Source organism: Camellia sinensis, chromosome 13 (assembly GCF_055761805.1).
Source record: "Camellia sinensis isolate YWXY chromosome 13, ASM5576180v1, whole genome shotgun sequence".
Lineage (NCBI taxonomy): Eukaryota > Viridiplantae > Streptophyta > Magnoliopsida > Ericales > Theaceae > Camellia > Camellia sinensis.
This window is the reverse complement of record NC_138973.1, coordinates 91,797,451-91,808,376: the sequence shown is the minus strand read 5'-3', so window position 1 is coordinate 91,808,376 and position 10,926 is coordinate 91,797,451. Positions and strand designations below refer to the sequence as shown.

General features: G+C 31.7%; 1 protein-coding gene across 2 annotated transcripts; it reads right to left on the bottom strand.

Moving 5' to 3' along the window:
* Window positions 1-7,073: 7,073 nt before the first annotated feature.
* LOC145806296 (soluble inorganic pyrophosphatase PPA1-like) lies at window positions 7,074-10,614 on the bottom strand. Of its 2 annotated transcripts, XM_082902841.1 has the most exons (6): window positions 10,435-10,614; window positions 9,695-9,801; window positions 9,575-9,603; window positions 9,207-9,272; window positions 7,481-7,539; window positions 7,074-7,334 (listed from the first exon to the last, which is right to left on the bottom strand). In XM_082902841.1, the coding sequence occupies exons 2-6, from the start codon at window positions 9,792-9,794 to the stop codon at window positions 7,331-7,333; spliced, it is 258 nt and encodes an 85-aa protein (XP_082758967.1). In that variant the 5' UTR covers window positions 9,795-9,801; window positions 10,435-10,614; the 3' UTR covers window positions 7,074-7,330. The 2 variants fall into 2 exon arrangements, with proteins under 2 accessions (XP_082758967.1, XP_082758966.1); XM_082902840.1 differs by lacking the exon at window positions 10,435-10,614 and having other exon boundaries at window positions 9,695-9,895.
* Window positions 10,615-10,926: the final 312 nt, after the last annotated feature.

The following is a 10,926-nucleotide window of genomic DNA, read 5'->3' as shown; positions in this document are numbered from 1 at the left end:
GTTTCGAACATTAGATTTTGAATATCAGATTAATGTTTCGAACATTAGTTTTTGAACATCAGATTAGTGTTTCGAACATTAGATTGATGTGTAAATGAGACTAAATGGAGCAAAAGAAAACTTTTAGGACTAAATGGTTTAACTTTTCAGAAACTAGGACTTATGGATAAATTTTCCAAAAACATTTAAGTGGCTGCCACTCTATATCTATGAAACACGGGATTAATGTGTAAAACTAAAAAAAATGGATAAAATATAATAAAAAAAAATTAATTTCTTATAAGTAGTGTTAATTACAAGCCATCATAGTTTTAAATCGCGAAATCGGGTAACGTAACGGTATCGATCGCGGAGTATCGGTATCGGTAGTATCGGCCGGTACGTATCGGGAATCGGGTGTCGTGGCCGTGAAATTTTAAAAATCATTAACAATCCCTCTAAAACTCAATTTTATGCATTTTTTTCCTACTTTTTTAGCCTTAATTTGTCACATTTTAATCAAAATTTTGATATGTAGGTGCCTTTTTGACTCATTTTTAACTAAATGATATGTATTTATTTTAGTCTCAATATAACTTTCAATTATTTACAATAATAGTTTTCAATTGACAAATATTATAATTCTAATTTAGTTAGTAACAATAATACATTTAAAATAAAAATAAAAAATTGATTAGAATAAACCTCTTTAAAAAATAAAAAATAAATAAAAATCTAAATTTTAAGCATTTACACCAAACCAAGACACAAATAAGAAAAAAAAATTAAAAAAAAAAACATAGTACAAAAACATAGCACAAAAATAAAAAAATATAAAAACCTTTCCACTAATCCAAATAGAAATATATATATATATATATATATATTAATATAAGAAAAATGAGTAAGAGCACTAATTAGTGCTATCACTAATGATGTGGCAGTGGGCCCCACCAGGAATGATTTGATGTTTTGGCCTTGGTGTTGTATTTTTTTTTCTTTTTTTATTGAGTGTCATGTCATTAGTGGTCTTTTAGAGCTCTAAAATTAGTGGTCTCTATCATTGTTGGTGTAGTGTAGGTGTATAAACAAATAAACAGAAGAAAAAAAAAAAAGAACGTAAACAGAGCATAGTAGCTTCAGGTTGACCAAAACCAGAGCACAAGCATAAGCATAAGCAAAATAGAGCATAAGCATAAGCACAAATTATAACTTGCAACTCAGGGATAAATCTTCTTTGAAGAAACTTGAAGATCGAAGTGAACTCCACAGCCCAAAGAAGCTTTAGATCTTGCAGGTTTTCTACGCGAATTTTTATCCGTATCGGCGACAACCAACGTGTATCAGACTGTGTCGCCGTATTTATCAGATTCAGGCCGCCACATACCGGGACTCGGACGTTACGGCTGCGAATTTCAATCTCACCGCTATATCGGTCTATATCCGAATCGGTACTTCCATTTTCCGGTACGGCCGATATTTAGAACTATGTAAGCCATAGTCTCTAAAGAGTAGGATAAGGTATTAGCTAATCATTGATATTTTAATTAATATGAAAAATTGTCAAGTACAACAAAACAAGATGTCTCATTTTAACATACATATTGTTTTATAGTTGCTATTAGGGGTGATCGTGGATCGGGTTGGGTCGGGTGGCATCACATCTGCCATCCGTCCAAGATTAGGAAGATAGGAAAAAATCAATCCGCATCCGTCCATCAGTTTGGCAGATGCGGATTGAGTAGGCCATGCAGATTTGTGGATGGATGCGATTAGTTTGGCGGTTTAGACTTTACAATTTTTGGACATTTTTTTGAATTATAATTCATAATTTTTACAATCTTCAATAACTAGTAATCTGAAAAAAAATATGTATTATTTGTTTATAATAAGCCATGGTATCAAGCATGCATATTTTTAAGGTATTGTTTTCTATTTTTACAAAAATATATATTATATTATTTATACTCTATGTTGTTACTTGTTAGCAAATTTATTTATTCATTTTTTTTTTTTTTGTGGACTTCATCGACGAGCGGATTAGGTTCATGCAGGTGAGAAATGGTTGATCCACCATCCAAACTGTATCCGTAAATTTTGAAATATTTCATCCGCATCCGTCTGCCAAAAGACATGCATCCGTCGCAAATAAATCGGTTTGGGTTGGTTCGGTCAGATTGGGCGAATCACCCCTAGTTGCTATCTTTTGTAACTAAATGTTGTTACAGAAACATGTTATCTCTCTATCTATACTATTATATATGTGAACACTGAACTTGATGTCCAAACCTCTAATCGTTCTCCTCATGCCACGTGACAGATTTTTATATACTAAATAAAAAATCATTATTCTACAGCACAATCAAGATTTGAACCCAAGACTTCATGTTTCATTAAGAACACATTAACCATTTAAGCAACTTATATATTATGATATTAATTTCTTTATTATTTATTTATTTTTTATTTATCTGAATTACACACACATCATATGTGCCCGCTATATATATATATATATATTTGTATCTTATTTTTACTTTTTATATACTAGTAAAAATTGTATTCTAATTCATACTTCCTTTTTAAAATTTTTGTTAATATACCTATGTTCACCGTTTATATGAAAATTTTGGAACCATTCCGGTATACATATCTATTTTTATTATTATTTTATATTGATACATTTAATCATATACGCATCTATTGGTTTTTAATATGTATTTGACTGTTGTAAAAAGCATATGAATTCGATATAGCTCAATACTTTATATACTGTTATGTTGTATCATGATTGATACCAATATATTTATTGGTGAGAAGTGTTAGAAATTTATAATTTTAGATTCACAAATTCATCTATGATGATGTGATAAAGAAATTGAATTTTATATTATTAAGTGTGTAACAAATTAAAAATTAACATCTACAATATCATCCTGGATCAAATTATAAAATTTATTTGGAATGTTGAAGTTTTTCCGTCGTTGTTAGTATTATCCTAGCTTTTACAGATCGTAGAAAGTGGTCACAAATTTTGTCACCATTCATAAAGTTCAGTGGGATCCACAAGACTATTTTAAAATTTGAAATAAATTTTTTCCAATCAAATTTGATTTTAACGAATTGTATCAGTTAGGATTGAGAAAGAAATTCGTAAAATTCGTAATCTGATTTGGTTCAATCCAATTTGGTAGATTTGAATTGATTTTTTAAATCCGTGGTTTGGTTCCGTATTAAAAAATTAAAATCCGTAGTCCACGGATTGGTTCCGGATTGAACCTCACGGTTCCGGATTGGAACCGATCCAAACCGTATACAAATAGCCTATATTTATATTATATACCCTCCCACATAGTATCTTCTCTTATTTAATATAAAACCTAAACCCAATCTTAAACTCGTATAGTATCTTCTTTTATTACTTTTATTTGTTGGTTTTTAGTTTTAATTTGTAATGATCTAAATACTTATGTGAAACTAATATAATGTTATGTTTATGATTTTATGAAATTAAAATGTTACATATTGGTATCAATCAAATAGTGAATCTAAAATTATAAATTTCGCGTTTAAATGGATTGATTTAGGACCACAAATACCACTGTTTTCACAAATTCCATGGTTCTATTTTCACAAATTCCATGGTCCTAAATTCAATATATTATTTAACTATGTGAATCTATGGTCCTAAACCAATCAAATCCGTATTTAAATGGATTGGTTCCATGATTTAAATGGATTAGATTGGTTTTAATTTTTCAAAAACCGTAGATAACGGATTGGTCTTGGTTTTATCCCAATTTCAACCAATCAGGACTATGCCCACTCCTAATATTAGTCAAAATTAAAATATCTAAGGACAAAATAGATAAAATCAATAGTAAGGAGAATGAAATAGAAAAGTGGCGATAATTTACAAATAAAAGTAAAATTAAATCATATTCAAATAATAATAATAATTATTATTATTATTATTATTATTAATTTTATTTATTTATTTTGGCTGCTACAGGTGTGGTTTCCATTTTTGCTATCGATGTGGGTCAAACTGGACCGGGTCACATTATGGATGTCAACAGGAATAGAAGGCATTTACTGAGAATCTCAATCACCTCTATCAGACTTTTTTTCTTTTTTTTTTTTTTTTTTTTGTGTGTGTGTGTGTGTGTTGTTGTTATTGTTGTTGTTGTGATTATTTCAAGAATTGCGAATTTTAGTTTTAATTCCATTCTGAATGATTTTTTTATTTAATTTTATTTTAATGGAGCATTTTTTTATATTCTGGAATGGTAATGCTTTTTGTTGCAAGGCAGGAAAGAGTGGAATTATTTTTATTCTACATGGTATTTCTAAGATGATTTGGTGTATGTTTTCACTCATTAATAAACATGTGGCATAAATTAAAATTGAAGATTGATGTGACCAAACACTAAAATACTTTGCGCCCAACACAGTGATTCTTTATTTTTCTTTTAATAACCGAATATTCGGACTAATTTTCGCATGGTGATTCTTATGTTGTGTTTGATTGAGAGATTTGAGGAGGAATTTAGAAAGGAAAAGGAAAAATGTGTGTGAAACTAGGTGAAATTTAGGCATATTTTATTCACATTTCACATACTTTTTTCATTTTTTTTTTCAAATCTCTTATCAAATTTTCCAATCAAACACAACATTAAGATTTTGGGTGTCTGAATACATTTAAATTTTTCCCCCCAACCACATGTTAATTATTGAGTGCAGGGACAGAGTCATAAAATTTATTTAAGCGGGCCAAAGTACGTGCTGAAAAAAGGTCCCCATGCACAAAGTTCTAAATGTTATAGAATTTGGGAAGAATAGAGCTTTGCACCCCCAATGGGGTACTGGGATCCTTCCCATTGGTCCAAAAAAATAATTTTTTTTTTTTTTTTTTTTTTCTTCTTTTGAGTTTCCAGCCACTCCAGGCTGACACGTGGCACTGGGGGTCACCCCAGCTGGGGTCTGTAGCATTACTGATTTGAGAATGGTTAAATCTACACAATCTTATTCTTATGTGAAAATAGTGTTTTTATAGTTTGAATTTAGAACGCCTATGTAGCCTTGGGGACAGGAGCGACTCTAAAGCCACCTTTGGGTGTTCAATTGAACACCCTAAAATTTTTTATTTTATTTGATACGTATATATAATTTAGTTCAAAGTTTTATGTTGAAACACCCTAACTCACCTTCTTGAACATCCAATATAGTTAAATATCCACTCAGTCCATTTTCTTGAGCACTCAGCTCAGTTGAACATCCATTCAGTCTATTTTCTTGAACACACAATCCAACTCATAATCCTTTAATCAATATATATGCTTTGTAAAGTGAACACACAATATATTTTAGAGTTTTTTTCCTCAGCTTGTGCGAAATACCTTTTTGACAAAATTGTGTGATTTTACAATTCCTAACAAGTGTATCACTTGAATATTAATGTTGATCAATAGTTTTAAATTAAATGAACTTTCTTCAATTTTTTTTAAAGTTATTTTTTTTATCATGCTAGTGATAAGAACAAAATATCTTTATGTAAATTTTGTATCTACATTTTATTTTTTGAAACAATGATATCAATATATTAAACTTTTATTTTATTTTATTTATTTATCTATGTGTGATTTAAAAAGTCTAAACAAATTAAAATTTTGAATGTCTACCTTGAAAAAAATTCCTGACGTAGTCACTGTGAGCACCTTGAATTTTTTTTTTCTAGAATTAGCACTGATGAAATAAACTTCTTCCATGTGCAATTTATTAAAAAAAAAAGAAAAGAAATTTGTATCAATCGTTTTCTAAGAGTCATGTAATTGTTTCATACAATTTTTGAGTTATGTAGTTAATAACTTAAATTAGACTGTCATTTTATTGCACCCCTATCTTTTGATAAATAAATTCTCCATTTTCTACTATCTAATACGCTTTCCTTTGAAATATAGTAGTAACCATCCATCAGGCTAATATGAACATCTCTCTTGGTACACTCTATTTGTTGTTTCTCTTTGAAAAATTTGGAAAAATAGAAATGTCTTCGTGTTTGAGAAAATGTCTTTTAATAGCCAAGAGAGTGCTAAGTTCATCTTAGAGTACTCTAAAGAGATCCATCAGGCTTTCAATAAACTATTTTCTTGGTGTCTACCTCTTGCAGGAAAGATCAAACTTAATACTGATGGCAGCAGGAGATTAGGAGATGAAGGAGGCTTTAGAGAGATATTTAGAGATGAAAGAGGTGCATGGATCTGTGGCTACTACGGCAAATTACACAGTGTAACAAGTCTTGAAGCTGAATTATGGGCACTTTACAAAAGGCTTACAATGGAAGAAGATCCAAGGGACAAATTCCCATTCAAAGGACTACTAGAGGATGTAAAGATCATATTTAGAGGCTGCAAGTGCACTGTGCAACATGTCTTGAAGTAGTGAAACGTGTGTGCGAATGCATTGGCAAAACTGGGAATAGATCAACCTGAGGACATCTTAGTGGTGAACGAACCACCAATGGAAATTAGCAGCAGCATGCTTGTAGCAGATATGATTGGCCTTTCTAGGGAGAGGGTTTAGCTCCTTGTTTGTTGTTTCCATTCCGATGTACCCACAAACAAACAAACAAGCAAGCAAAAAAAAAAAAAAAAAGGACCATCCCATCTACATTGTAAAATCACTGCTGGAAATTAAACTTTTAGTGGCGTTTAAAAAACGCCGCTATAGCTATCAAAAACGCCGCTAATTGTTTTTGTGACGTTTAGTACCAAACGCCGAAGATGCGGCCGTCGCTGTAACTTTATGACGCTTTAAAAGCGTCGCTATATCAGTATAGGCGGCGTTTTAAAAAACGCCGCTAAATGTGCTTCATAATGATGCAATGACGTCACTCCACATTTAGCGACGTTTTAAAAACGCCGTGATAGATCATTTTTATTTTAAAAATATAACCGTTAGTATTAAAAACGCCGTTATAACTTCATTTTTTTAAAAAAAAATAATAATAAATTGTGCTAATTCTGTGAGATTTAACCCAAAAAAAATCCCTTTTATAAAGATGAAAAATATACAATATATTGACTAAATTTAGGTAAACATAATACTAGATCAATTCATGCTTCTCAATACGCAAAAATATTTCAATTCCAAGATGAAATAAAGTTAACCTAGTGCCTAGTGGTAAGTTGAAAGTTATTACAAAACAAATCGGCACAAAAGATGCAATTCAAACTAATTATACATACAAGTACTATGAAAGCATCTACTAAGAAACAAAAATTCCCGGGTTCTATAAGGAAGATGATGGTCCTTTGTTCACATCTCAGCATGGTTGACACATCTTGTGCTGTCACCTACCAAGCATTCACCAAAATAGGTGTTAACAAGGACAATTTACCACACAACCAGTAAGTACAGAGAATACAAATGTAGTAGCCTAAACAATCACAGTAGTTATCAACAAGAAGTTAATAATCTAAAATGAGATCAAGACACTAACCTTAACAAGAAGGCTGCGGAACCGTGACTTAACCCAACCCACCATGTGGTCTCTGTTACCTATGAAATACACATAAAAGAATTAGCCTTATTAAGTCTCTGTTACCTATGAAATACATAAACACACACACACACACACACACACACATCTATATGTAAAATTTAAAGTGCCCCTATCTAGCTATGATACAGGTTTCGGCATCAATTGAAACATGTCCAATATCAGTCTAACAAAATCATGTAGCCATCTAAAAGCACTAAAATAAATTTGAAACTCTAAATGTTCAATTTTTCTTTGTTTTCTCCAAATTCTACTTCCCTTTTGTGAGGAGGTGGGTTCCTTTTGTTTTTGACTCCATTTTTATGGGAAAAAAAAAAAAAGAGGAATCAACACTGACATGATAAAATTACAATCATTAAACACACCAATATCACTTCAACCACAAGTACAGGCAGATGGTTTGGACCAACAAAACAAGGAATATACTTGAGAAAATCTTAATGTGAATCCACATAACCCTTCCACTTTCTCAACTAATTTTTCCTTCTTTTTTTCTTCCAAGAGATGCTTGAACATGTAGAATTTTATGAGACATTAAAATTTGGTTGGAGAATGGTTTACAAGGTTTCAAATTCCTCTATAGATTAAAATCACCCAACAATAGTTTCTGAGCAAATAAAGCCTTATGCCTCTGCATGAATAAACATTGGGTACAAATGGAAAATCTACAGCATTGGTATAGAAGAGTAAGCATGCCCATCACTGGTTGTACATAAATAAATGTCTCAAAAACTTGAATGCCACTAGCAATTCATGAAGAAAAAAAATATGGAAGAATACTGTAGTAGGATGCGCAACAAGATTCAATGCTTACCCAATTTTCAGTATAAGGACAGGACAAGCAAGTGCAAGTTCTGTAATTAAAGCATTTTGTACAGTCACAATAGAAAATAAATACTCAAAGAATAATCAAACAATTTGGAAGAACTTGACTGCTGTCCATTCAAAGCCAATCATCGAGTAAAGGAGAAAAGCATAGATAAAGGTCTGAATTACAACATAAATTGTTTCTATGGCCACCTGTAATAGAAAAAGTACCGTGTAAATATTGGATGTGGGAGACCATATATACACATTCTTCTTAGTGAAAAGAAGAGAGAGATGTGATGTAATGTCTTTTATCCTTTACCTGAGCAAATGCGTAAGGCAACTCTGAATACATCCCAGCTGCCCTTTCACGGTAAAATACTGTTCTCTCAACTGCTACAACAATTTGCACCGCATTAGCATTGGAGGCTCCAAGGAAAAGGACAGCAGAATAGGTAGCTCCAAGCAGATTAAGCAAGTCTTGTTGTTGGTGTCTGTTGACCAAAAATTATACAATTGATCTTCATGTTAGTATTGACGTCAATTGATAATAATAATAATAATTACCACAAATGTGTGGTAGATCTGATTTTGGGGAGCTACTTTTTTTGTCTCACCTCACCCTAAAGCCAAGAGGTGCAAGATTTCCTGGAAAGTAGGAACAATCTGACTAGCACATTCACACCTCACACATCACTGCGACATTTTAGTGTTCTTGTAGACAACTCTTATACTATATATATATATATATATATGTGCCTATTTAACAATATTTGTTCACAAACCTCACAGGAACTCTATTCTCTTAATCATCCCTGTCTTCACAATCATCCAATTTCAGCTGTGAGTTCATTCATACCTTAATCATCCCTGTCTTCTTGTCGAGTTCATATTTAACCTTACTTCCTTTTGTTATCTCGACAACCTGTAGCAAGAAATTAAGCTGACAGTTCAGTAAGCATATATCATAACTGGGAAGGACCAAACTTGTAAAAAGAAATGCTAGCTAGATTTCAAAATTATATTGAGTACAACTAGGTCTTTGCAATGTTTGCTGTCTGTTGGGAAAGAGAAATTCTCAGAGAAACTTGAGGGGGAAAAATCAGTGATCTTAACTAATGATTTAAATTTTGATAATTTAATGTGGTCTTATTTTATCTGACAATTTTCAGATTTTGGCTTGAAGGTTGTGTTCCTTTGGTGATGCTTGTTGGATTAAAGACTTACGCAGTTGAAAATGTGGGGTGCTTCGGGTCCTGCAGCAAAGATTTTGCAAAATGATTAACATCCTCACCAATTTAATATACAAGTTATTCTGAATTATGAAAGATAATCATTATGTTGCACCAATCTCAAGATCATGCCAAGGATGTGCAGCAACTGATCTTTTGGATAAAGATGATAGGATCCTCTCATTTAAACGGGGAGCATTGCGACTTTCACTCATTTTTGGCCTAATAGAGAACAAAGATCTCAAATAAACAATTTAATAGAGTTAACATTATTTAAAAATAAATGCATATACTTTTGTGCTAACTGATTTTCATTTATTTAAAGTATGGCTAAGGTTGGTATTATTAAATTACTTGCATCAATATATGTATGGGAAGATTCAGAAAAAATAAATTGGCCTCACAACACATGTATGGGAAGATTCAAGATTGTTAAGTACCAAACAAACAAAAATCAAGATTGCTCAGCTTTATAATGTAATATATGTCCACTGTAATGCTCGAATATTGAGCAGCAGATACTTCATTTACACAATAAAATCAATAAAAAGAGGGCAGTATCATCAAAAGTAAAACCAAAAAAGGCCTTATATATAATCATCAAAGTCAAAGATCCAAGTATGAACCTCCAGATACTTCTCTCTCTAATTTTTGAAAATGGAAATTAAAATTAAGATATGTGAGTATACTTGGAAACCCAGAAGTGTAATGAATAATTGTTTTATATAGATAAATTAATCCAGATAGAAAAAGACAGTCAATACTCAACATTATGCAAGACTTTATAATAAAAATAAAATAAATGGAAGAAAAAAGTTTCATGTCAAATAAACAAAAAGGAACTGAAAAACTTACCTGAGAATAAAGAAAAAGGAACAGGGTTGGGAAGATTATTAAGAGAATAGAGTTCCTGTGAGGTTTGTGAACAAATATTGTTAAATAGGCACATATATATATATATATATAGTATAAGAGTTGTCTACAAGAACACTAAAATGTCGCAGTGATGTGTGAGGTGTGAATGTGCTAGTCAGATTGTTCCTACTTTCCAGGAAATCTTGCACCTCTTGGCTTTAGGGTGAGGTGAGACAAAAAAAGTAGTCTGTATACCCTGAAAATATAAAAGCTTGAGCAATGCAAACAGATGAGAAGTTTGCTCCAATTTGGATAGCTAGCAACTCCCTCAATTAAATAGCTAGCAACTCCCTCAATTAAACCTTGGTCAAGTTTGGTTAGGAAGCTGTATTGGCTTACTAACCAAACCTGACCTCATATATGACAAGAAAAAGGCACCTATTCAAGTCTACCACAATAATAATCATAAAACTGAATTTCTATATAGCAATT